Source organism: Setaria italica, chromosome IX, assembly GCF_000263155.2.
Source record: "Setaria italica strain Yugu1 chromosome IX, Setaria_italica_v2.0, whole genome shotgun sequence".
NCBI lineage: Eukaryota > Viridiplantae > Streptophyta > Magnoliopsida > Poales > Poaceae > Setaria > Setaria italica.
This window is the reverse complement of record NC_028458.1, coordinates 54,081,528-54,105,663: the sequence shown is the minus strand read 5'-3', so window position 1 is coordinate 54,105,663 and position 24,136 is coordinate 54,081,528. Positions and strand designations below refer to the sequence as shown.

Genomic DNA, 24,136 nt, shown 5'->3' with positions numbered 1-24,136 from the left:
GGAATAAGATATGTCAGAATGAGCTGCAGTTTAAGAACACTGGCTTCTGCAGCTGTGATTTGTGGGAATATCATTTAACCCGGAACGCCCATTCTCATAGCTGGTTTATACGTGCTAGCATTTGGTAAGTTAAGAGTGATCTGGTGAATCATAATGCTGATTTCTTAGAGCTTGCTTGCCTCCATTTGTTGGTACAAGTGACATACTCCATTGGCTTCCTTGCTGCAGGGGTAAAGAGACTCAAGACACAACTGTATGCAGCGTTCTATGTGAAGGAGAGGCGGTTGCAACCCGGTGGGACCCTCACCTCTCCCCTCCTCGGCAGTCTGGAGCCAGCCGGCCAGGCTCCAACCGTCCTGCTATGCACCCGTCCCAAGAGCACCCCGCTCTATATATAAGCGCCTGTACTTCACACGCCGCCTCATTTTGAAATCCGCAGCGCAATTCGATCGCCATGGAGCCGAACAAGCAGGGTGACGCCGCCTCATCCAAGCCCACCGCCGACCTCGAAGCCCGCCTCCACGCGATGCGGCTCGGCGATCCCTCCTCGCCGCAACTGCAGCCGTACCATCGTGCGTCGACCTCGTCGCTGCTGCTCAACCCGCAGCAGGTGCTCGCGCCGACCGCGGCGCCCGTCGAGCGGCCGCCGCCGCACATGCCCCAGTCCCCGCCGAAAGAGCCCGCGCCGACCGCGACGCCCGACATGCGGCTGCTGACACACCGGCTCCAGTCACAACCCGAGGCGCGAAGCTACGGCGCCGTCGAGCTCTCCCCGGGCGACCGCATTCGAAGGAAGACCTGCGCCTGGCTCTTCGGCTTCGGCGTGAACAGTCCGAGCTTCAACGCCCCGGCCGCGCCCACCCCGTCGGTGCCGCAGAAGCGGAGCGAGCTGAGCGTCAGCGCCGAAGAGTACCGCCCCATCTCCTTGCCCCACCGCTCGGTGGAGCAGTCGTCGTCGACGCCGATCTTCAGCGCAAGCCAGGGCCCGACATCAGCCAGCGGTCCTCAGGCCGGCGCCACCGACCCCTTCTCCGCGCCGGGTGGTAACGCCAGCCTCAACATGCACGCCTCCGCCCTTCTGAGCGCTGACCAGGTGGACCCCCGATCGTGGAGTCGGCCGCCGGCGATTCCTCTCCCGTTGACGCTGGAGGAGGACCGAGCTCTCTGTCGCGTCAGCCAGCTTGTGCCAGGGGATGTGGGCTCCGCGGATTTGTCGGCGTGTATCGTACGGTTGCTCAAGGAAGGCTGCGATATGGTTCGAGCGAGCGTGTTCGACGGAGTCATAGGCGCCTTGCACTTTGTCATGGGGAACCGCGAGTGGAGCGTCGTCTTCATCGAGCTGCTTCTCGCGCGAAGGTTCGACGAGCTCCAGGCCATCGTCCATGTCGCGTGCGAAGGCGAGGGCTTCCTGAAGAGCATCGCGAATAAGGGATACGGGTACGTTTGCGAATGAATCCTCCATTGATTTTGAGAATAAATGGTTCGGAATTTGAAGCTTCGCATTTCGCTTCCCTTAGTTTGATCAATCTATTGAACTAATTTAGCACAGCTATTAATTCAAATCGAGCCAGAGAGAAACCTCACTACAAATGTAAACTGCATAATATTCAGACAAGTGTCGACTGAAGCTTGCAATTAACTGAAGTTTAGCAGTTCCCTGAATCCTTCTGATACTAATTTTCTCGAAATATCTCAGACATTTGCTGTGATTATATTGATTCTTCTGCGAACTTAAATCTGGTTGATGTCAATGTTTGTGTGACCTTGCTGTTGCGTGCGCTGTGCAGGGTGAGATCTCTAAAGAAACTCTTCGAGGCGGTGAGGCTGCACGCCGGACTGCGCCAGCATCTCATCAATTGCCTCCTGAACGAAGGCCTGGACCTGTTTCAGCACAGGAACGGCCCGGATCTGCTTGGCAGTATCTTCGCCATGTTTGCTTGGGAGGATTCTTCGGTATGTAACAGAGCCCACGGCTTGGCAACAATGAGACATACCAATGCTCTCCTCCGTGTTCTCTGATGTACTCCCTTTTAGATTGTCATCCGGCATGCCCTTAACAACTCCACTGGTGTGCTCTGGTCCAAGTTCGGGCCGAAGTCCATGGTGAGATGCTTCACGGCCGCGAGAAACCCCGAGCTCCAGGACCTCGAGAAGATCATCTTGAGCCACACCGTTGAACTCGCCAAGGGAAAATTCAGGTGCGAGCTGAGCATACTGTTACAGAAAAAATCGCCCTCCGTTCATTCTGCTTTCAATTTTAGCATTCTCAAGATGAATCGTTGTGTCCGAATGAAACTAACGAAGCCTCGCGCCGGCGTGCCGTAGCACCTACTTCTTGCAGAAAGTCCTCAAGCACGGCGGCGACCTACTCAAGGAGAGCATCACGGAGCGCGTCATAGAGCACCTGGTGAGCCTGTCCTTGGACAAGTACGGGTCCCACGTGGTACGGGCGTGCTTCAGCCAGATGGGGTCCCGCCGCCTGACGCTGCTACAACGCGTGTTCACGGAATTCCGGGGCCTGTCCGACGGGCAGCTCGCTCGGCTGGTGCAGAACTGGTTTGCCAGCCTCGTCGTCAGCGATCTGCTCAAGGCCGGCAAATGCGTAAGTATCAGCTCCCTTCCTGTCACGTCGGCGCCGGCGCCGCGGCCTCGGTCCTTAGCTGCCTGCCGTTTTGATTCGTGTCGAATGTGACGTGCAGGAGTCCCCCGAGGAGACGGTGGCGTTGGCGCGGAGGATCCAGAAGCTGCCGGCGGCGGGCCTTGAACAAGTAGACCAGACTGCGCCCGTGAGGATAGTGATGGAGGCCGTCAGGGAGGTGCTCTCCTAGCAACCTCTGCACTATCCGGTTTTGTTCTGTTCATAGCGCACCATGAAGCTTGCAAGTACGTGCGCGGGACTGTAGGAAGGTAGTTAGGCTCACGGTCTTTCAGATATCTGTCTGTCTGTCTGTCATGTTGCCCAAGGATCATGGATGTGCCAGGCCGTGCTACAAAGCGGCGCTGCGTGTCGTGTCACTCGTGTGTGCTGTGGACTTCAGCTCGTGTGTTTGATTGGAAGCTGATTGTCCACGGCTTGGTTCTGTCCAGTAGTTTGCTCCGTGCAAAGGCACGACATAACTGTTGTCCACAGCTCCGATTGGTTTCATGATAAAAGGCAAATTGTGGGTCGTATTTTTGTGTAGTAGTTTGCCTTATGCAGTCTGCATCTTGTATCCATGTGTCGCAGTATTTGGCATCGTCTGGTCCGATTCAGGTACTGATCGTCTGATTCCCTGCAGCAAAATGGGCGCGGTTGCTCGGTTAGTTATCGCTTTGGCCATGGGTGGGCCAGCCACCAGCCTGCTCGACCGCGCCGTCGACAGCTTGGGCCCAACTGAGAGGATAGCACATTAGCCCATTAGCACTGGACTGGCGCGGGCAGCTTGAGTCGAGACTCGTGAGATGCCTTGAGCTCCCGCCCGCTGCCTCGCACTCCCGCCGTCCCGCGCGTGTCCGCACTCCGCAGTTTGGCAGTCGGCACAGCACCCTCCTCTCCGCCGCGACCTTCTCCCCGCGGTCTCCAGTCCCTTCCCGCCTCCGTGCCTCTCCATAATGTCAGCGCGACCGATGCCGGTGCCGGCTAGGGCGTCGTTCCGGCCGAGCTTCAGGCCGAGGCCTGCACGAGGCTTGCTCGACGGCTCAGATGTCGCGCCGAAGGTGTTCGACGAAATGCCGTAGAGGTCGCTGGTGCTGCAGAACATGGAACCCTGAGTCAGTTTGGTTCCTCGGCTTGGGGCGCCGCGTGAAACCCCGTTCGGCAAGTGCCGCTAGCGGCTTCCAGAACCAGAAATGAGGGAAGGAAGGAGGATGCCGGAACACAGAGGCGTAGCAGCAGATTCAGCCTTAGGGGCTCAGGGCAATGTAGTCTGTTTCTAAAAATAGAATGGCCAATGACGTTTTATTGGTTGGTGATGGGAAAAGGGAACATGTCTCTAACGGACGAATGTCAAAAATGGTATGAGGCAAAAGCTAGCGGAAAAGATTGATATCTGAAGAAGGTGAAAGCCTGAACTACTGCAATTTACAAGGATGGGAGTTCATTCTGAAAAAAGGTTGAATGGTGATAGACATTTGACGACGATGGAATCATGGAATGCCCCTAGCTATTGTCGGTTACTGTACGCACAGCAGTCCTGCTCCTTCTTAGTCTACGGTTATGAATTCAGAAACTTCAAACTGGAATGAGATATGTCAGCATGTGCTTTGATCTCTGCCGGTATGAGAAGAACACTGGCTGCCGCAGCTGCCATTTAACTCGGAGTGCTCATGCTCATAACTGGTTTGGACGTGGTAGCATTTGGTAAGTAATGAGTGATCTGATGAATCATAGTGCTGATTTCTTAGAGCTTGCTTGCCTCCATTTGTTGGTAGAAGTGACAAGTTCCATTGGCTTCCTTGCTGGTTGCTGCAGGGGTAACCGGGTGGGACCCTCACGAACTTCTCCGCAAGACACAAGTGTATGCAGCGCTCTATCGGCAGGAGGCAACTGCAACCTGGTGGGACCCTCACGAACCTCTCTGCTCCGCTAGAGCCTGCCAGGTGCCAGCTATGCTCCAACCGTCCTGCTAGTGCTATGCACCCGTCTCAAGAGCCGGCCGTTTTCTATGTAAGCGCGCCGCCCCTGCGCGCATGCCCCCCTCCCCAACCAAATTCAAGCGTGATCAACCTCGGCGCCTCCATCGCCATGGAGCCGACCAAGCAAGGTGTCCCCGCCGACCCCTCCTCGTCGCAACAGCAGCTGCAGCCGTATTCGCCACAGAGCGCGCTGCCGCCGGATCGACGCGCCGTCCAGCGCCCGCAGCCGCAGCAGCAGTATCCGCCGCCGTTCGCGCTGCCGCCGCAGCAGCCCGCCGTCCAGCGCCTGCAGCTGCCGAACTTGCCGCGGTGGTGGGGGCCGTACTTGTCGATGCTGCAGCAGCAGCAGCGCCGGGGGTACATCCCGCACGTAGGCGCCGCCATCCCTGGCAGCATCAACGCCTCGCACCACGGCGCAGACACCCCGCGCTTCAACGGCCCCACCGTGCCCCACTCGCCGGTGGCGCCGAAGCGGAGCGAGCTGAGCGTCAACGCCGAAGAGTACCGCCCCATCTTCCTGCCCCACCGCTCGGTGGAGCAGTCGTCGACGACGCCGAGCTTCAGCGCCAGCCAGGGCCAGACATCAGCCAGAGGTCCTCAGGCCGGCGCCACCGACCCCTTCTCCGGCCGGCGCCACCGACCCCTTCTGAGCGCTGACCAGGTGGACCTTCGATCGTGGAGTCGGGCGCCGGCGATTCCCCGCGGGTTGACAGGGGATATGGGCTTCCCGGGTTCGCCGGCGTGCGTGGTCTGGTTGCTCAAGGAGGGCCATGAGGATGTTCGAAAGAGCGTGTTCAACGGGGTCTTGGGCGCCTTGCACTTCGTCATGGGGAGCAGAAATTGGTGCGTCGTCTTCCTCGAGCTGCTTCTCGCGCGAAGGTTCGACGAGCTCCAGGTCATCGTCCATGTCGCGTGCACAGGGGGCGAGGTCTCCCTTCTGGACGTCGCGAATGGTGAATGCGGGTACGTTTGCGAATGCATCCTCCCTGCCCCGGCCCCTTGATTTTGAGAAGAAATGGTTCGGAATTTGAAGCTTCTCATTTTAGTTCCATTGGATTGATCAATCTATGAACTAATTTAGCGCGGCTATTCTTATGTTTATCAATTGATTGAAATCTAGCCTGAGAGAAATCTCAGTAAAAATGTTATAAACTGCATAGTATTCAGACAAGTGTCGACTGAAGCTTGCAATCAACTGAAATTTAGCAGTTCCTTGAATCCTTCTGACACTAATTTTCTCGAAATATCTCAGACAATTTGCTGAGATTATATTGATTCTTCGGTGAACTTAAATCTGGATGATGTCAATGTTTGTGTGACGTTGCTGTTGCGTGCGCTGTGCAGGGTGAATTCTCTAAAGAAACTCTTCGGGGCGGTGAGGCTGCACGCCGAACTGCGCCAGCATCTCATCAATCACCTCCTGGACGAAGGCCTGTTCCATCACAGGAAAGGCCCGGATCTGCTTCGCAGTATCTTCACCACGTTTACGTTCCCTTGCAAGGATTCTTCGGTATGTAATGTAACAGAGCCCACGGCTTGGCAACAATGAGACATACCAATGCTCTCCTCCGTGTTATCTGATGCGTTCCCTTTTAGATTGTCATCCGGCATGCCTTAAACAACTTCATTGGTGTGCTCTCGTCCACGTTTGGGTCGAAGTCCATGGTGAAATGCTTCAAAGCCGCGACAAACCCCGAGCTCCAGGACTTCGAGAAGATCATCTTGAGCCACACCGTTCAAATCGCCAAAGGAGAATTCAGGTGCGAGCTGAACATACGATTACAGAAAGCGTCCTCCGATCATTCTGTTTTCAGTTTTTGCATTCTGAAGATGAAGCGTTGGGTCTTATGAAACTAACGAAGCCTCGCGCCGCCGTGCCGTAGCAACTACTTCTTGCAGAAAGTCCTCCAGCATGGCGGCGAACGACTGAGGCTGAACATCACGGACTGCGTCGTAGAGCACCTGGTGAGCCTGTCCTTGGACCGGTACGGGACCCACGTGGTGCAGGCGTGCTTCCCCCGGACGGCGTCGGGCGGCCTGCCGCTGCTGGTACGACTACGACTACGACCCGCGCTCGAGAAATTCCGGCGCCTGTCCGACGAGCAGCTCGCTCAACTGGTGCAGGACTGCTATGCCAACTACGTCGTCCGCGAGCTGCTCCTGGCCGGCAAAGGCGTAAGTAGTCAGCTCCCTTCCTGTCACGTCGGTGCCGGCGCCGGCGCCGGGCCGTCATCGATCGATCCTCAGCTGCCTGCCGTTTTCATTCGTGTCGAATATGGTGTGCAGGGCTCCCCGGAGGAGACGGTGGCGCTGGCGCGGAGGATCAAGAAGCTGCCGGTGGCGGGCTGGGAACACATAGACCAAGCCGTGAGGCGGGTGATGGTGGTCGTCAGGATGGTGCTCCCCTAGTCCAGCGTCTGCACTATCCGGTTTTGTTCTGTTCATAGTGATAGTCTGATAGAGGCATAGAGCGCACCATGAGGCGTGCAAGTACGTAGCTAGCCTAATGGTCTTCCAACTGTCTGTCAGTCATGTTGCCCAAGGGGCATGGATGTGCCAGGCCGTGCTACAAAGCGGCGCAGCATGCCGTCTGTGAAGTGTACTTCAGCTCGTGTATTTGATTGGAAGCTGATGTCCACGGTTTGGTTCTCGTATATAGCTTGCTCCGTGCAAAGGCACGACATGACTTGCTGTTGTCTACAGCTCCGATTGGTTTCATGATAAAAAGACAAATTCAGATATTATGCAGTCTTGTCTTTTTGCATTCCTGCATCTCTGTTGCATCCTTGCTTCTGATGTTTGGTCGGTCAGATTAACAACTGTCGAAATTCGTGTATAGCACGTGTTATGCTTCTAATGTTTGGTTAGATTAACCATTGTCGCAATTCGTGTATCGTATTTGGCATCCGATTCAGGTTCACGTTGAGATTGCGTTGGCTCTGGTTTCAATGGAAGCATCCAGATCGCCCGTGGGTCGGCATGGAGCTACCTGTGGACAACATTGATATGGCACTTTTTGCTGCTGCAACAAGAGTCACAGTTAACAATGGACATACAGCTAGGTTTTGGACATCTAGCTGGCTGGATGGGTGCTCACCAGCCCTTATGTTTCGAAACCTCTACAAGCATAGCAAGAGGAAGAACAGATCTGTGGCAGAAGCGCTTGTCAATGACCAGTGGATTCGCGACATTGCTTATGACCTCACAGTGAACCTCATTGATGAACATGTAAACTTGTGGGGGATGATCGAGGAGGTGAATTTTGACATAAGCAATGCAGATCAGGACACGATCATTTGGACAAGAACATCTTCAGGAGAATACACAGCCAAATCAGCATATGACATGCCATTTGATGGAGGTCTGGCCTCACTGTTCCCGAAGATGGTGTGGAAGGTTTGGGCGCCGTCCAAGTGCAAGTTTTTTATGTGGTTGCTACTGCAAAACAGAGTCTGGACTGCAGATAGGCTGCTGCAGCGTGAGTGGCCGAACTCCTACTTCTGTCCAATGTGCCGTAGAAATTTGGAAACAGCCTTGCACCTCTTCTCTGAGTGCCCAATATCACAAAAAGTTTGGCGGGAGATCAGCAAGTGGGCAAACTGTCCGAGTTTGGACCCAATTCAGTGGAATGCGGGAGCAATGCAGGACTGGTTTCAAGCGGGTGCTGGAGGCGGACCAGGGCGAGGCGTCCGCGTGGGCGCGGCAGGTGATGCAGGTCGTCCGCAAGGTGTTATCCTCCAGGCAGCAACAGCGCTAGCCGCCGGTTTGATCTGCTCGTACGCGACGGTGCGTGCGACTGTAGGGGAAGGTAGCTAGGCTCACGGCATTCCAAATGTCTGTCTGTCATGTCTGATGTCTGCGCTCTCTCTGTGCAAAGTTACGGCGTGCTGTACAACTCGAGTGATTTCGTGATAACGGAAGATAAAGATGCAGTGCAGTTTAGTCTTGTGTAGCCAGCATCTCCGTTTGTATCCATGTTGATGATCTCGCGTCGGATTAATCGTCGCTGTAATTTATATGCGTGTACTTGTATCGTCTCAGCAGGTACAATTTACCATACAGCTGGCATGTACCGAAAGTGAGCAGTGATCCCTTGCAGAAAAACCACATCTTCCATTGCTAGGGATCACGAGCGTCGAGCGGCTAAGACAACGGCACCCACGCTTGCTAGCTAGCTAGAGCGTCGGCCAGCTCTCGCTCTTCCGCGCGGGCAATGCGAGCGAAAAACAAGCCAGAGCGAGTCGGACCCGGTCTCGTAGTCGTGTTGGAGTCGGTGATCGAGTCCGACCCGGTCGCCGCGTCTTGCAGCGTCCAACAGGCTCACGGCCCCTGCGATCGAGTCGGACTCCTGCGCCGCGCGGGGTCCCACATCCCGAGAGCTCCAGCCCTATATAATTTCGGCCGCGGCCCGCAAAATCCTCAACGGCAGATTCGCAACGCGATCCAAAGCGATCCAGTTTCAGTCTCGACGCCCCCCGATCGCCATGGGCTCGATTCAGCAGAGCGCCGCCGCCGCCGATTCCACCAAGGCCCCCGCCCCGATCAATCCCGCCGCGACCGCTGCCGACCTCGGCGCCTACTTCCGCGTGATGCGGCTCGGCGACGACGACGACGACTCCTCGCCGCTGGAGCAGCAGCCCAAGCCCCAGCCGCCGCAGGTGCCCCTGCCGACCACCAGGGCCGAAGTGCTCATGCAACAGCTCCAGGCGGCGGGGCATTACCGCCCCCAGCCGCAGAACTACTGCGTCGGCGAGAGCTCCACGGGCGCTGGGTACGTCCTGCCCTACGCCTCCTACGGCTCCGGCAGCTTCTACGCCTCGCACTTCGGCGCGCACAGCCCGCGCCTCAATGCCGCCGCCGCGCACACCCCCCCGCCGGTGACGCCAAAGCTGGACGCCGGTGCCGGGCACTTCGTCCCCGCCGCCCCGTCCCACCCTTCGGTGGAGTCGCACTCGTCGTCGACGCTGAGCCCGAGCCCCAGCGCCAGCAACTATCAGCTCATGCCCAGCGCCCCTCAGCTCGGCGCCGCCTCCTTCCCATGGGACGGCAACTCCAGCCTCAACCCGTACGCCTCCGCTTTCCAGAGCACGCTGAGCGCTTACCCGGCGGACTACCGGTCGTGGATCCCCACGCCTGCTCGCCGCTACTACCACCCGACGCTGGAGCAGGTCCGCTTGCGCCTGCTCCGCCGCCCGATGGAGCCCGACCTCCTGATGTTCCCGGGGGCGGCGGGCCACGTGGCCAGCCTGCTCGTGGAGGGCGACGAGCAGGTGCGCCGGAGCGTGCTCGCCAGAGTCAGGTGCGACGTGGGCTGCGTCACGGGGAGCAAAGAGAGGCGCGACGTGCTCCTCGCGCTGGTGCGTGCCTGCGCGGGGCGGCCCGACGAGCTCCAGGAAATCGTCCACGCGGTGTACAATAGCATTGGCTTTTTGATGGGCGTCGAGAAGCACAATCGCGGGTACGTTTTCCGATCGAGCTTTAAAATTGCACCTTGATTCACATGTTCACTTGCGTAGACATTCGAATCGAGACAGAGATTAAAGCACAAATGTTCAGATAACAAGTTCTTTTACATTACACGGCGCAGGCTGGCAGATATCGTGCAGGGGCTCGTCCAGGCCCTGGCGCCTTACCCCCAGATGCTCGTGCAGTTCATCTGCTGGCTCTTCCGTGAGCGCCTCATGGAGCAGTACAATGGCGTGAACCTGCTTCGGTCCTGCTTCACCACGATGTCTTACGAGGATAGCAAGGTGCTCACCAACAATGGATACTTACTGTTAATTAAGATTTGTTATATATCCACCGGTTTTCTTTTGCTGTTTTCTTACTTGATTTCTGCCAGATTATAATCCAGTTCTCCACCGCCATCATCGACGAGCTGCTCTTCTCGTCGTTCGGGTCGAGATGCCTGGCAGAATGCTTGGAGCACGCGAGGAACGGGGAGCTCCGCGCTCTCGAGGAGATCATCCTGAGCCGCACCGTCGAGATCGCCATGGGCCAATACAGGTGCGCGCTCGTCCGTCTAACGATGTATATATGATTTGTCTTGCCACGACGGAGCGAATGAAACTAACGGGATCTCGTGTGCCTGGCGCAGCAACTACTTCTTGCAGTGCGCCATCCAGTGCGGCAGCGAGCTCCTCCAGGTGGCCATCACCGACCGAGTGGCGGCGGACGTGGTGACCGTGTCCTCGGACCGGTTCGGGAGCTACGTGGTTGAGGCCTGCTTCCTCCTCGCGCGCACGAAGGTGCCGCTGCAGCGCCTGCTCGCCGCGTTCCAGGGCCTGCGCGAGCGCGCGCTCGCCGAGCTGGTGCGGGGCAACTACTCCAACTACGTGGTCTCCAAGCTGCTCGACGCCGGCAAGAACGTAAGTCGCTGCTGATTTTGATGCGCGCGTGCGGTGCTTTGTGGCTGGGTCCTTTTAGAGAGCTGACTGCTGTGTTGACTGGCATGCGATGCAGCACTTCCCGCAGGAGGCGAGGGCGCTGGCGCGGCGGATCGAGAGGCTCCCGGCGGCGGTCCAGCGCGAGATGCACGCGCGCGCGGTGATGACGGTCGTCAACAAGCTGACCCACAGGCACCTGCGCGGCCACGCCATGCTGTACTAGCCGGGGATGTTTGTCCTGTAGTAATTCTTCTTCGAGTATGTCATGTAGTGGTAGTCCAAGGGAGATCAAGGGATGATGTCGTAGGCCGTGCCGCGAGGAGGCGTTTTGTGTGTCTTGTGTGTTAGTGTGTAGTGGTACGTGTTCGTGTAGTCGATGAGGTCCATGTTTTTTTGCTGTTGTAGTTGTTTTTCGGTAATGCTAAGACTCTGGTGTCCGGAACCTTAAAAAAATCGAACACCTCAACGTATATTTCAATAGTTAAATATCGATATTACAACTATTGTTTCCGCATGTTTCACAATGAATGTTGCATAAAACATAGTGTTCATATTGCGGCGGGAATTTTCTATCCCAAAATCGAACGGTGTAGTTATTTTTCGCATATTTTTTAACATTGCAATTATAGATTTTCGATGCTGCAGATGTTTTGTTTCGATGTTGCAACGGAGTGTCCGATTGACGTCCGGGCACTAGCAATGCTGTTGTTTTTATCACGAGTAAGGTTTTAAATCTTCTGCTATGGTCCGCTATAGCTATTTGAGATAGGGTGCCAGATTTGTTTTCACGTACAATTTAGCCGCTATAGCTTGCTATAGCCTCATTTAGCTTCGCTAAGCTTGTTTTAGAATTTTGCCGCTAATCCTCTCAACCTGCTATTTAAAACATTGATCATAACCTGTGCAAGTAAGCTACGTGCACGGTTACTGTTTCTATAGGCTTGATTTCACAATACGTATAATAAGAAGTATAAATGAGGAACTGTGGTATCGAATTTTTTCATTCGAGTGTGCAACATTCTTGTTCGAATCTGTGCTTCATGTTGGGACTCTCGATAGCACGAATACATTAATGGACGCGGGCGACATGAATCCCCTGCATTGACCGTCCCGCTCCAGCGCATTGGCCCCTGTAACTATCTCTCTCTACAAAGGAGTGGGTCCCTGTAATTCTCTCTCTCTCTGACGCAAAGAATGCAATATCTAGTTTGGATTGTGAGACGGAATCCATATAAATCTCCGATATGAAGCTATATACGTAAGGGCACTCTATTGTTTCTCCTATTCTACCTATTATATAGGATGTCTCCGCGAAAAACAGCAACAATATTTTGGCCATCGTTGTTGGGAACAACTAGGAAGAACGTAGAAATTTCATCTGCTCACAGATGCAAACTGCATCAAAGTACTCCTTCCGTTCCAATTGTAGGTCATTTTAACTTTTTTAGATTCATAGATATTATTATGCACCTAAATATGCACTGTCTAGAAGCATAATAATATCTATGAATAAAAAAACTAAAATGACCTAGTAGTACCTCAAAAAACGCAAACTGCTGAAACAACCAGTCCGTTGTAGCATAAGAAGATCGTGTGAATTTAAAGAGAAAATGACACAGGCAATTTGTCCTTCCGGTCGGAGTCCATGTTAGAGTTCCTACAATATCTATTGGATTTTGTCAAAGAAATTTTTATACAGATACAAATCCATGACCTTTGTTATTTACAATGAACAGTTGGCGTTTACAAAGGGACCAGGGCTCATTCTGGAACCCAATTTTCCAAGGTTAGTTCACTGGTTCCAGGTACATGAACCTAATCCTCTTCATTTAGGATCATAAGTTGACATGTTGGACAAAGAATAGTTGTAAGATGAACCCCTCTTGCCTGATGATCGGGAGACAGCCACGAGGGGATCTCCAGAATAGAGGTTTGACCTTGACGGCGAGTGCCCACTCGGAACATTCAAAGCACTTGGTCCAAGAACTAGAGTGCTGGACCTATATGGTCTGGAGGACATCCCTTCATAATCTGCCAAGCCACCATATTGAGTCAGAACAGCAGGTGCAACAGGGACCTGACTTTGGATGCCAACCGGACGATGATTCCCAGTAACAACTTGCGGAATCGGAGTAATCACAGGTAGTACATTTGGGTTTAAAGCAGCTTGATACCGATTTGGCGCTGCAGCAGTATGGATGCTCTGCCTCAGGATAAATTGTTGGCTAGGAACTACAGCTGAATGGACGTTCTGGCCTGAAGAACCTTGCACCACATTGTCTACCTTTGATCTCTTAGCAGGCTGCATGAGCTGCAGTATCTTCTGCTGCTGCTCAATGTTCTTGCTAACTTGTTGAGCAGCTGCTACTGCTGCAGCAGCAGCTCTCTTTCTCTCTGCACTTAGCTGCTCCAACTGTGCCAATCGCTTGTTGGCTTCTTCCAAAATAGGCAGTTCTTCTAGCTTCTGTTCCTTAATGAACTTCTGCAATGTTCCGAGCAGCGTGCGCTCTTTAGAATCAGCTGCACTCTGCCAAAGTCCAAGATAGTTTAGGAAATAAGAACTGTCTGTACAATGTAAAATGTGCACAATAAACAATACTGGAGCAGACATGTGCCTGAGAGGCAGGATCATCTCCCCTGATCTGGATCATCTTCCCAGCTAATGCAGCAGCACTAATGTACGACCTCAGAACAGGCAACAAAGGATACTTGTGCACTACATTAAGAGCTTGAATGAATTTGACCGCCTCAAGCTGTTTACCTTTTTGTGTCATTTTCTCAATGAGAACTGGTGCAAAGAAAAAGTTTCATCTTAAGGTCAATTTTTTCATCTAAGAACAATTACAAACATTGAAAGTGGAACAGAAAACAACATTACTGCCATGAACTTTTATAATAGCAAACACAGAGCTGTCCCTGACTGAAGCATAGATTATAGCGTATTGTGAATAAATACGTGACATACACATATGCCTATGATTGAATCATGTAAGGTGTTATTTCTTAAAAAACACTCATGAGCATGTTTGACGCTATAAGCAGAGCTGTCAAAGACATTCACTGCCTCCCGATAAGCATCCAAAAATCTTCCTAAGCTACAAGTAACAAAAGATTCAATTTATGAAATGTGAGAAAAATGATGGAAAGAAACATTACATTCATAGAGAAGCACACACCGTTAAGACACAGCTCAAAAGATTCCATAAAGAACAGTGCAACACACATTAAAGTCTTACAGAAAAGGTGAAGAAATACAATTGCTGACAAGATATATGAGATTATAACAATAGCAACAAGATTGCTAAAACAGGAAAAAAAATGGCAGCGTCTAGGAAGCTATGACCAAGCCAAGTCACGTGCAATCATGCGTACTCGTAGAACATACTGATAAGACAATAACAGAACTAGGAAGAAGGAACAGCAGCATGCTCTCTCACAAACACAAACACAAAATTTGTTTGTCGATTTATGGCCGAGTCAAGTTGAATACGATCCAATAGGAAAGATTATCTGAATGATGCAAATTTTGAGCGGATTAATTATCAAGTTTAATGAAGTCTGACTTGAATTGATTGAAGCATGAGTGAGTTAGCTTAGAAATTATACAGAATTATTCAAAGGATAATTGAGAGTTAACTAAAGGGTGCCAAATATCCTGACCATCGAGTTTTTGCGTGTCCCCAAAAAATATGTCGAATCGAATACTCACAGCCAAGTTGGACAACTGACACCCGCATCCATGTCAATGTAACTTACAATCAGGGCAGGGATGAAAATACAGGAGGATAGCTCTCCAAACAAGCCCTAAAGAGTAAGCATGGGTGTTTGGATCCGCGGGCTAAATTTTAGCCCCTATCACATCGAATGTTTGAACACTAATTAGAAGTATTAAATATAGACTAATTACAAAACCAATTTCACAACCCCTAGGCTAAATCGCGAGACGAATCTATTAAGCCTAATTAGTCCATGATTTGACAATACTGTGCTACAGTAAACATTCGCTAATTATGGATTAATTAGGCTTAATAGATTCGTCTCGTGATTTAGCCTAGGGGTTCTGCAATTAGTTTTGTAATTAGCTCATGTTTAGTCCTCCTAATTAGCATCCGAATATCCGATGTGACACGGACTAAACTTTAGTTCCAGGATCCAAACACCCAAGCACGGATCACTGCATACAACATATAAGCCAACTACGACTACAAGCATCATCCTGAATCTGCAGGCCAGATGAGTGACTGCCCAATTTGGTTGGACAATTCAGCACACAAACAACAATAATCCTAGCATTCCGTACTCCAAAGAACACAATGAAACCAGCAAAGTATCGTCGACAAAGTAAATGTGGCTTACCTGGCATATGCTGGTCGAGGTCGAGCCCAAGGCCGACGAACGCATCGACAGCACGCTCCCGGCCGGCGATCGACACAACCAGATCTAGCACCTCGCCGGCGCCGCCCACATCTTCAACCAGCCCAAACACCCCCACGAGAAGCAGGAATGCGACTGTTTCCTGCTTAAACATCACGTCCGACCCGATCCGCTTGCCTCGTTTCCAGTCCGCCGCGACAGCTCTGGCCTCGTCGCACGCCTCCGGCGACGGTTTCACCCCAACCGCGCGCAGCCGGTCGAGCAGGCCGATGAGCAGGCGGTAGGACACCTTGATGTCCCCATCGCTCTTGGCCTCCTCCGGTGGCGCGCGGCAGAAACCCGCGGCCGCGGAGAGGACTAGAAGCCCCGGATCGGGCGCCACCAGGAGCGCGGCGTCGAGGGCGCGCGCGGGCTCCTTGAGCTCGTCCCTATGCTGGGTGAGGTGCTCGCGGAGCCCAGCGCCGTCCATCGCGGAGCAGATCAGCTCGAGCTCTGAGAAGCCGGCGAGGCGAGCAGCGAGGGTGGAGTCAAGGGCGGCGGCATGGGACTCGACGGCGCGCCACGCAGCGGTGAAGGCGGAGAGGGCCGTGGAGTAGGTCTGGAGGGAGTCGATCGCGGCCGGGATGGACGGCGCGGCGTCGGCCATGGCGGTGGCCGAAACCCTATCGAGGTGCGTGCTACGGAAGTACGGATTCGTTGGGGGAACCCCTTCTTTCTCCTCGAGACGCCAAAGGTGGAAGAAGGAAGGCAGGGTTGGGCCCAAATTGAGTATTACTCGAACTCCTCGTGTAGAAGTCCACCATCCGGCCCATAGAAATGTAGCCCATGATGTGCTGCAATTCTTTTTCTTTTTATGTTTTCCTGTGCTCGGTGCCGTGCGTGGCAACTGAGCTTTTTTTGGAGCTGCGCTGCCCGTAGAATGTTGGGATGTTGCATGCCCAAAAAAAAGAAAAAAAATATTGGTGCCTACAATTCCAAATAGAATTATGAAGATGCATACAATTTCGTTTTGAAAAAAAGAAGTACCTTGATTTTCAAACATTTTTTAAGCTACAAACAGCAATAATTTGTTATTGCGTTATCAATAGCTACATGTCAACCGCCTGCAGGTGGCCACTCTGAGATAGCTACAAACAGCAGTAATTTTGGTTGGGGATTATGGGTTACACCAATTGGTTTTCACCCCCTCGGAGATTGTTCCAACATAAACTATAAAATCATTGGACGCTTGAGAAACCATTTAAAGGAGAACAATGACTCTTGGTTATCCGGGAAAAAATATTGTAAGATGTGTTATAATGACTTTAGTAATCTCTGTGCTCAATAATATGTGAATCTAAACTATGCATCTTTGTTACCTTCATTGTATGAGGAGCTTAATTAGAATAGCACCTCCTAGCCCCCGTTTGGATCCCACCCAGCTTTTGGAAGCTTAGAATCCGGATGGGATCCAAATACACCAGATTTTGATCCCAGAATCTGAATTCCAGAATCTAGATTTGAGTTGGGTAGATTTTGGATAGATTTTGCCAGATTATAAGAGAGAGAAAGAGAGAAGGGAATTTGGGTTCTTAAATCTACTCTCCAAACAGCCAACTCAAATTCTACCCAAAATCCCAGCTTTTGAAAACTAACCTAAAATCTAGATTTCGAGAATCTAAAATCTAATCAAAAGGGACACAAGTGTCCATGAAAAGGCGAGCTGAATTATAAGATTTGAATGACAAGAGATCTTTTTTTGGTCCACACGGGAAACTCGATGGCAAAGGACAAGTAGTCTGCACATGCATTGCACTGGACACCAATACGTTGCCAGGCCAGTGCCCACTTACGGAGCAACGTTGCAGCCTTGCAGCAGGGTCCCCTCCCCGAAAAGGTATGCATGCATGCATGCATGATGCATCTCACCAGACGAAAAACAGCGGCTGCCGCATCTTGGCGTACCTGCACAGGTAGCTGACACCGATCCAAGACACGTCCTGATCTACACCTACACGTAAGGCCAACCGGCGTTTACCACCACTCTTGTGTAACTACCATGCACGAAAATTTCCTTGTTTTGAGTATTACTTGCACCTTAAATAAGTGAAATCGTGATTCCGTCTTTCCTTGTTCGCCTAAACGGGCCGTCTAAACGGCATTTAAACGCTAAATAAAGACTTCCCATGTCGTTTAGGTCCTAAAACGGTTGGACCGTTTAAACCCGTTTAAATCGTTATAAACCGTAACAGATCAAGTTAAACGTGATTAGATGAGCTAAATGATCATTTAATTCATAATTTAGTCAATAGGAAGATTATAACTACCACAACCAACACTAAACTAATTAGCATCGTAAGTATACGATGTGTTGTGGGATTTAGATTTGTTCCAAAAAAATTATTTGGTAGAATATTTACATTTTATATTTGTAAATATGTAGACTTTCTAGCATATTTGCTTTTATATATATAAATATGTATATTTTAGTGTTATTATACAAAGCTGTTTAGGTCGTTTAATTCTATTTAAATATCATTTAAACGGTCTAAATGCTAAACAAAGGGTGACCGATTGGTTTAGCGTTTTGGACGTCGCAGGCGATTTTAGTATTTTTGATACATAAAAAAGTTAAAACGATGGATGGAGTAATTAGCTGTCAGCAACAAAGTTGTCATCCAATGCGTCTTGCCGGCAACATATCCTATCCAGAAAATCGGAGTACCTTTGTCGGGATACGCATGTGCACGCATGACTCGCAGTGTCTTCATGCTACGCGCTACGGTGCTGCATACACTGTAGTACGTACTAGTAGGATACTAGTGGCGCAGCTTAGCTCGGAACGGAGCCTCCTCCGAAAAAAATTCAGCTCGACGTACATGACAACCGACTTTTTTTTAAGCCCAAGATTCTCACGAATACGTCCCTAGCGGAACTAATTCCAAAAATGGACCTTTAGCTTGGCACCATCCACGCTGTCGTCAAGCTACAACATCTTGTCGCTAAGGTCCATACACAGCTGCTGACGCGGATGCCGAAGTGGCGGGGATGGCGCCAAGCCTTGGTGCCATAGATCAGGTTTGAACTCAGGTCTCTAGGATAAGAAGCTAATGTCCTAACCAGTTGAACCACAGCTTAGTTTGTTGCACACTACTCGGAATAATTATACTTGTTTAGTTCAAAACACGAAGAGGTGCGGGGTAAATGCTCGGCGTCAAATCTACGACGCAAGGCTTGGCGCCAAGCTCCCGCCACGTCGGCATCCGTGTCAGCAGCTGCGTATAGACCTTGGCGCCAGGATGGCTGGCGCCGAAACGTTGTAGCTTGACGTCAGCGTGGATGGCGCCAAAGCTGATAAGAGCGATATTTGCGAGAATCTTTAGCTAAAAACAAAAAAGACGGGGCCCCGACTTTTAGCCGAGGTAGCAGTGGTTCGTTTTTTTTTCCCGATCTTTTGTCAAGGAAACGGTACTTTGTGTCGATTCTTTGGCTGTCAAGGTGGATGCCGATGTCTGCCGCCAATCCAGATCTCATCTGAGGAGCCGAGTCATTTCCAGTAGCAAACGGTCAGATTCCAGGTAGCAGCTGCCGTACCGGTATAATTCTGTGGGGAGGGATCTTCCTAGCATGCTTCGACGAGACGACGACCAAGTCTGTTCTTTTTTTTCTGTTTTTTTTTTCTTCAGTTCAGAGTTTATGCAGTCTATAGTTTCAAAAAAAAGTTTATTCAGTCTGTTTTACTAGTTACCCTACACAATGTGCTCCCGAGCCCCGATTTTTACCATTTCCTTTTCTTTTTAACCCTTCACTTTTCAAAGCTATGAAATGGTTGGTTGGTAATGCTCGTGCCTGAAGAATTTCGAAATAAAAGATTATATTTTACTCCGAAACTGGGGGGCATGTGTTGACGTCAGATTTCGTCATCAGTAGAATCGGCGTCAAAGAGGGAAGAAATCGAAAGAATACAGTTGGGAATCGGTCAAAAGGTGCTACAGTGTGGAATCGGTCAAGTGGCTTTTGCTTCGCTTCAGGTTCCCAATCGGCAGCCCTTTGCTGATAAGAAATCGCCCGATCAGGAAGGTGGACTAAGGTGGGCCTGTATGGGCTTGGAAAGATGGAAGGATAAGGTGGGGTTCAGCCCACGAAGCGTGGGGTAATTAGTTTAGCACGGATTGTGCTTGTAGATATTTGTTTTCTGTTTGAATTAGAGATAGAGTTCTAGTCGGTTAAGAAGATTATTTGTACGGGGCTATAAATAGCTACCTTTGTAAATCTGTAAACACAACAATCAATCAATACAACAAGTTACTTTATTCTTCATACTACTTTCAAGCAGGCGACTTCGCCATCGTTTTTTCTTCTCACGAGTTCGTGCGGGTTGGCAGGGCTGCATCATCTTGATCTCCGGCCGATTCTGTAAGTTCCGCTTATCGAGTAACGTCTAAGCTTTAACTTCCGGCGTATCGCTGTCGTTTCGTTTAGATTTATTCACCAGTTATCGATATCAACTAGATTCATAGGTTTTTTACCTGTTTTTCTAGCTTTTATCACCAGTTATCCCGCTAGGAATCGGTAGTATCGGCTTTTATTACCTTCTGTTGTTAGATCCGTTCGTTGCCGATTAGATCTTTTCCTAGTGTTATTTTCATAAGCTTTGTACCGATTGTTTTAGTATTTTTCTGTCTACAAGGCTATAAGGATCGCGCTCTCTCGTAGCCGGTTACTTTACTACAGTAAATCGGCTGATCTGCCGATTTGTCCTCTCGATCGGAAACTTAGCCGATCGTAGTTACCGAATTTGACACGTGTTCTTCCTTGCCAATCAACAGGTCAGATTGGCTGGCACGCCGCGCGAACCGCACCAGGGCATTCACCCGAACAGGAGCTAAGCAGATTCTCCCGGGTCGTGTGTCGGCCGCTGGACCGATTTCTAGCGCCAACACACTTTTGGCACGCCCGGTGGGACCATTGCAACCGCCGTTATGCCATCCACGCTGGCGCCAAGCTTAGACGTCTCGGCGCCAACCATCCTGACGCCAAGCTCCATGCGCACCTGCTGACGCGGATGCCGACGTGGGGAGCTTGCCGCCATCCAAGCTCATCCATGATGGCGCCCAGCCTTGACACCGAGCAATTTACCTGTGCCTCCTGACGTTTCAAACAAAACAAGTATAATTATTTCAAGAAGTGTGTAACAAACTACACTCTAATTCTACTGGGTTAGGACGGCAAATAATTTCGATCCCTTTTCTTTGGTTTGCCACCCTTTCCGTCGGAATCTCGTGTGGTACGGGAACGGGAGGACTCGTGCAGTCGTGCCGTCGTGTTGCCTGTAGATCAGTACAACATCCTATGCACCATTGAATCAACGTACTTGATGAACAACTCAACACTGTATATATGAGCGCAACTGATTATGGTGGCTGAAGTTCTATTGATAGTGCAAAGATGGACAAAAGCAAACATATAGAGAAACAAAATCCTAGAACCAAAGACGTTGCTAAAGAGCAATACCAGGGTTGATCGTCACTCAAAAATATTTAGAATCATTCATACCGTACTCAAGTATTTTTTTTAACCTAAGTCTAGATTCAAACCTCAGGAGATCATTTCTTGCTGCCAAGGTTCTAAGATGTTAGATGTCGTTATGGTGCTGAAAAAAATAAAATGTAGAAAAAAATATTCAACATAGGGGTTTGAACTTAAGTCTTTGGGTTAAGAAGCCCACGTCTTAACTAGTTGAATTAGAGCGTAGTTTGTTGCACATTCCTCGGAATAATTATACTTGTTTCGTTTAAAACGTCAGGGGGTATGGGGTAAATTGCTCGGTGCCAAGATGCACGGCGCCAAGCCCCCTCCACATCGTCATCCGCGTCAGCAGCTGCGCATGGAGCTTGGCGCCAGGATGGCTGGTGCCGAGACGTGTAAGCTAGGCGCTAACGTGGATGGCGCCAAGCTAAAGGTCCATTTTTGGAGTTGGTTCCGTTAGGAGCGTACTTGTGAGAATCTTTTGAAAAAAAGCTAAAAAACAAAAAAGACGGTACATAACAATGTGATTTATTTTTTTGTTTCTGTGCGTACAAGCTAGGGTTTGACTTCAAATTTCGTGGAGTGGCTAACGACATCATAATCTATGTTAAAAAACATCAATAATTTTTTTATGATTGAACATCTAATAATGCAAGATTAACCATGGAGAGATAAAATTACATTAAAAATAATGATGAAAAGAATTCTTAAAGTAATTTTTCTAATAAAGCTCCGTCCCAAATTGCTATTCGTTTTGGCTTTTCTAGATACATAATTTTTACTATGTATCTAGATATAATATATATCTAGGTGCATATCAAAGACTAGACTTGAGCATTTTGCGGGTTAGGCCTAGCTTGGGCCAAGCTGACAAAAAGCCCGGTTCAATTCGAGTTGAAAAATTCTGCCCACGAACAGCCTGTGGGGGTTGTCGGGCCGGGCTCAGGTCAGGCTCGAGCCACCTATTCTTTTTTAGTTGAAAAATAAATAAAATTAATTGTTTGGGCAGGCTCACGCGAGCTCGATTTTTTTTCGGGCTTGGTTTCGCAGACCACGGCCGGCCCGGTAGCTAGCGTGGGTGGGCCAAAACCCATCAGGCTCAGCCCAGGTTTGCAGGCCGGGTCCGGGCTTAAAATGTTCAGGTCTATCAAAGGCTATGTATCTAGAAAAGCTACGAATAGTAATTTAGGATGGAGTGAGTATATCATGTCCTCTATCATCCCATATTTTTATATTAAAATCAAATTTCCTGGGACATGTGACAATTGTCACCAACCGCCCCATCACCAATAACTTTTTCACGTAGTGTTAACCAAATCCATCTTGTGCCACCCAAGGCACCTTCTCATAGTCCCTCTTTTCTATTGCATCACCTAGTATGTGTTTGGTTTTGGGACCAAGTGAAATGGGTTGGGTCTAGTGACGGACCCATGGATCGTTTGGAGCCTGGGCAGAGAAGCCATGGACTAAAACAACTATCCTCTTGCAGATGTGGCGTCGGACCTCGGGCAGAGCCCAGGGTCGCCGGGCCCTAGGACCGCCCCATGTTGGGTCTATCCCAGTTTTCTGAGTTGGGTTGAACCCATTTCGTGTTTGGTTGAGAGGGATGGGTTCATCCCAGTTTTTTGTTTAATTGTAAAGGTTGGAAGGGATGAGATGACAACCATTTTCACACGGTTAGCAACAGTATTCTGTGGAGCCCAATTGTCATCTGTGGGACTCGTATGTCATCATCTTCTTCCTTAATTCTTTCTCCACCGCTAGCCTTATCTTCCTCCTGCATCGCGTGGGGATCGAGCTTCCACTCCGTGTGGACTTGCAGGTGCTACCCCTGCTCCCTCCTCCCACTCAAGTTGGCCTCCTGCACCGTCGTTCTCCCCGCGCCCTGCCTCAGCCTAGCCTCCACCCCTGCGTCACGCAGCCGCTCGCCGCCCTACACTGAGCCTGCACCCGTGCACCATGCCGCCGCTCACTGCCTCTGCTGGCTTCCGTGCAGCTTCAGCAGTGCTCACCCATGGCCTGCCGTGCGCCTCCCAGCTAGCTCCTGCTTTGCTCATCTCCCAACGAGCTCGCCTGCGGGACTCACAGACGGACACGATATGACATCAAAGTGGGTCGGCTGCATTCCTTAGTTTTGCCGGACCAATCAAACCCGCATCCCAGCGGTATATTCCCTTAGAGAGACGAACCCAACCCACTTCAACTCTCAAACCAAACACACCCTACTTGCTCTGCCTGCGGTGCCGATAGCAAAATGTGCAGCTGTTCCCGTGGACCGTGAATTCCTAGATAATATTCGTCCACAGTGATTTATTCTATCCAAACAGGTCTTAGAGCATTTCCAGTAGTCTCCATTTTCCTAATTCAACTACCATATTGGAAGAGTTGATAAGAAAACAGTGCTCCAACAGTCTCCCTTTACCTTTTTCCTTTTCCCAATAACCCAATAATTCACCCCAACTCTCCCTAAATAAAGGAGGAGTTGTGACTCTCTCAATACGGTAGTTGGATTGTGATGAGATTATTGGAAGACTGCAAAAGTAACTCTCTCAATAATGATGAAAGTGATATTGGGATATTCCCTAGTTATTGGAAAAAAAATTTGGGGACTGCTGGAGATGCTCTTAATGTCTATGCTAATCCTATAGGTGCGTTGGCATTAGTATTGTATAAAAGAAAAATAGGAGGCAGAAAATGATAGTGGATTAATAAGGAGGCAAAATGATCTCACTTGCCCCTATTTATTATCTATATTCAGTGCCAAATGATTGCCGCAAATACATGCACATACTAAGTTTGAGGGGAGGAAGTAACAATGACTCAGTTTTTTTTTTCAAATTTTGAATCCTAGAATGATTTAGTTTTTTTTAATGTTCTACAGAGGGGGAGAGAATCCCCCACTTAATTCATTGAAATGGCCCATAACGGCCCGCATGATAGTGCCGCATGATAGTGTTTACATAAGAGTTACATTGTAAGGTTTACATTATCGTAGTAAACAGAGTACACCATGCATCACATATGCTAGTTTCTGATTGCTTCATTCTGCAGCGCCACAACGCCACATCCGCCTTGCAGGCCATTAGTGTTTACCGAAGTATCATGTGCTCGTCACAGAAGAAACTTCCATTCCTTCTTTTCCAGAGCCGCCAAAAGCACAGCAGAACCATGGTCTCAAAGTGCATGCTAGGTATGTGAGCTGGGCGCGGTAGCTCATCAAGCGTTGTGGTGGTGATGCCCTCAAGCAGTTCAAA

At 50.3% G+C, this 24,136-nt stretch overlaps 4 protein-coding genes across 5 annotated transcripts; 3 read left to right on the top strand and 1 right to left on the bottom strand.

Annotated features, from left to right (window-relative positions):
• The first annotated feature begins 582 nt into the window (after positions 1–582).
• On the top strand, positions 583–3,163 carry LOC101763940. The gene is made up of 5 exons (XM_022823496.1): positions 583–1,437; positions 1,788–1,953; positions 2,035–2,198; positions 2,326–2,602; positions 2,700–3,163. The coding sequence occupies exons 1-5, from the start codon at positions 656–658 to the stop codon at positions 2,826–2,828; spliced, it is 1,518 nt and encodes a 505-aa protein (XP_022679231.1). The 5' UTR covers positions 583–655; the 3' UTR covers positions 2,829–3,163.
• Positions 3,164–5,290: 2,127 nt separating this feature from the next.
• Positions 5,291–7,211, top strand: LOC111258409. Its single transcript, XM_022829605.1, has 5 exons — positions 5,291–5,577; positions 5,959–6,124; positions 6,211–6,374; positions 6,498–6,789; positions 6,901–7,211. The coding sequence occupies exons 1-5, from the start codon at positions 5,333–5,335 to the stop codon at positions 7,021–7,023; spliced, it is 990 nt and encodes a 329-aa protein (XP_022685340.1). The 5' UTR covers positions 5,291–5,332; the 3' UTR covers positions 7,024–7,211.
• A 1,887-nt stretch (positions 7,212–9,098) lies between these two features.
• On the top strand, positions 9,099–11,223 carry LOC101763533. Its single transcript, XM_004987074.1, has 5 exons — positions 9,099–10,072; positions 10,202–10,364; positions 10,457–10,620; positions 10,712–10,982; positions 11,077–11,223. Exons 1-5 carry the CDS (start codon positions 9,099–9,101, stop codon positions 11,221–11,223), a joined length of 1,719 nt encoding a protein of 572 aa, XP_004987131.1.
• Positions 11,224–12,646: 1,423 nt separating this feature from the next.
• Positions 12,647–16,137, bottom strand: LOC101772288 (FRIGIDA-like protein 4a). Of its 2 annotated transcripts, none has more exons than XM_004985316.2 (3): positions 15,357–16,137; positions 13,610–13,788; positions 12,647–13,527 (listed from the first exon to the last, which is right to left on the bottom strand). In XM_004985316.2, exons 1-3 carry the CDS (start codon positions 16,018–16,020, stop codon positions 12,826–12,828), a joined length of 1,545 nt encoding a protein of 514 aa, XP_004985373.1. In that variant the 5' UTR covers positions 16,021–16,137; the 3' UTR covers positions 12,647–12,825. The 2 variants fall into 2 exon arrangements, with proteins under 2 accessions (XP_004985373.1, XP_004985374.1); XM_004985317.2 differs by having other exon boundaries at positions 13,616–13,788.
• Positions 16,138–24,136: the final 7,999 nt, after the last annotated feature.

Bases quoted from the DNA above. Each gene is read 5' to 3' on its own strand.
- LOC101763940 (XM_022823496.1), top strand. From the start codon at position 656: ATGCCCCAGTCCCCGCCGAAAGAGCCCGCGCCGACCGCGACGCCCGAC. The intron at 2,199-2,325 runs GTGCGAGCTGAG...GGCGTGCCGTAG, and splicing joins CTCGCCAAGGGAAAATTCAG to CACCTACTTCTTGCAGAAAG. The intron at 2,603-2,699 runs GTAAGTATCAGC...TGTGACGTGCAG, and splicing joins TGCTCAAGGCCGGCAAATGC to GAGTCCCCCGAGGAGACGGT.
- LOC111258409 (XM_022829605.1), top strand. From the start codon at position 5,333: ATGGGCTTCCCGGGTTCGCCGGCGTGCGTGGTCTGGTTGCTCAAGGAG. The intron at 6,125-6,210 runs GTATGTAATGTA...GTTCCCTTTTAG, and splicing joins TCCCTTGCAAGGATTCTTCG to ATTGTCATCCGGCATGCCTT. The intron at 6,790-6,900 runs GTAAGTAGTCAG...TATGGTGTGCAG, and splicing joins TGCTCCTGGCCGGCAAAGGC to GGCTCCCCGGAGGAGACGGT.
- LOC101763533 (XM_004987074.1), top strand. From the start codon at position 9,099: ATGGGCTCGATTCAGCAGAGCGCCGCCGCCGCCGATTCCACCAAGGCC. The intron at 10,073-10,201 runs GTACGTTTTCCG...TACACGGCGCAG, and splicing joins GTCGAGAAGCACAATCGCGG to GCTGGCAGATATCGTGCAGG. The intron at 10,621-10,711 runs GTGCGCGCTCGT...TGCCTGGCGCAG, and splicing joins ATCGCCATGGGCCAATACAG to CAACTACTTCTTGCAGTGCG.
- LOC101772288 (XM_004985316.2), bottom strand. From the start codon at position 16,020: ATGGCCGACGCCGCGCCGTCCATCCCGGCCGCGATCGACTCCCTCCAG. The intron at 13,789-15,356 runs GTAAGCCACATT...TCTTTGCACCAG, and splicing joins CCTCGACCAGCATATGCCAG to TTCTCATTGAGAAAATGACA. The intron at 13,528-13,609 runs GTCTGCTCCAGT...GGACTTTGGCAG, and splicing joins ATCCTGCCTCTCAGGCACAT to AGTGCAGCTGATTCTAAAGA.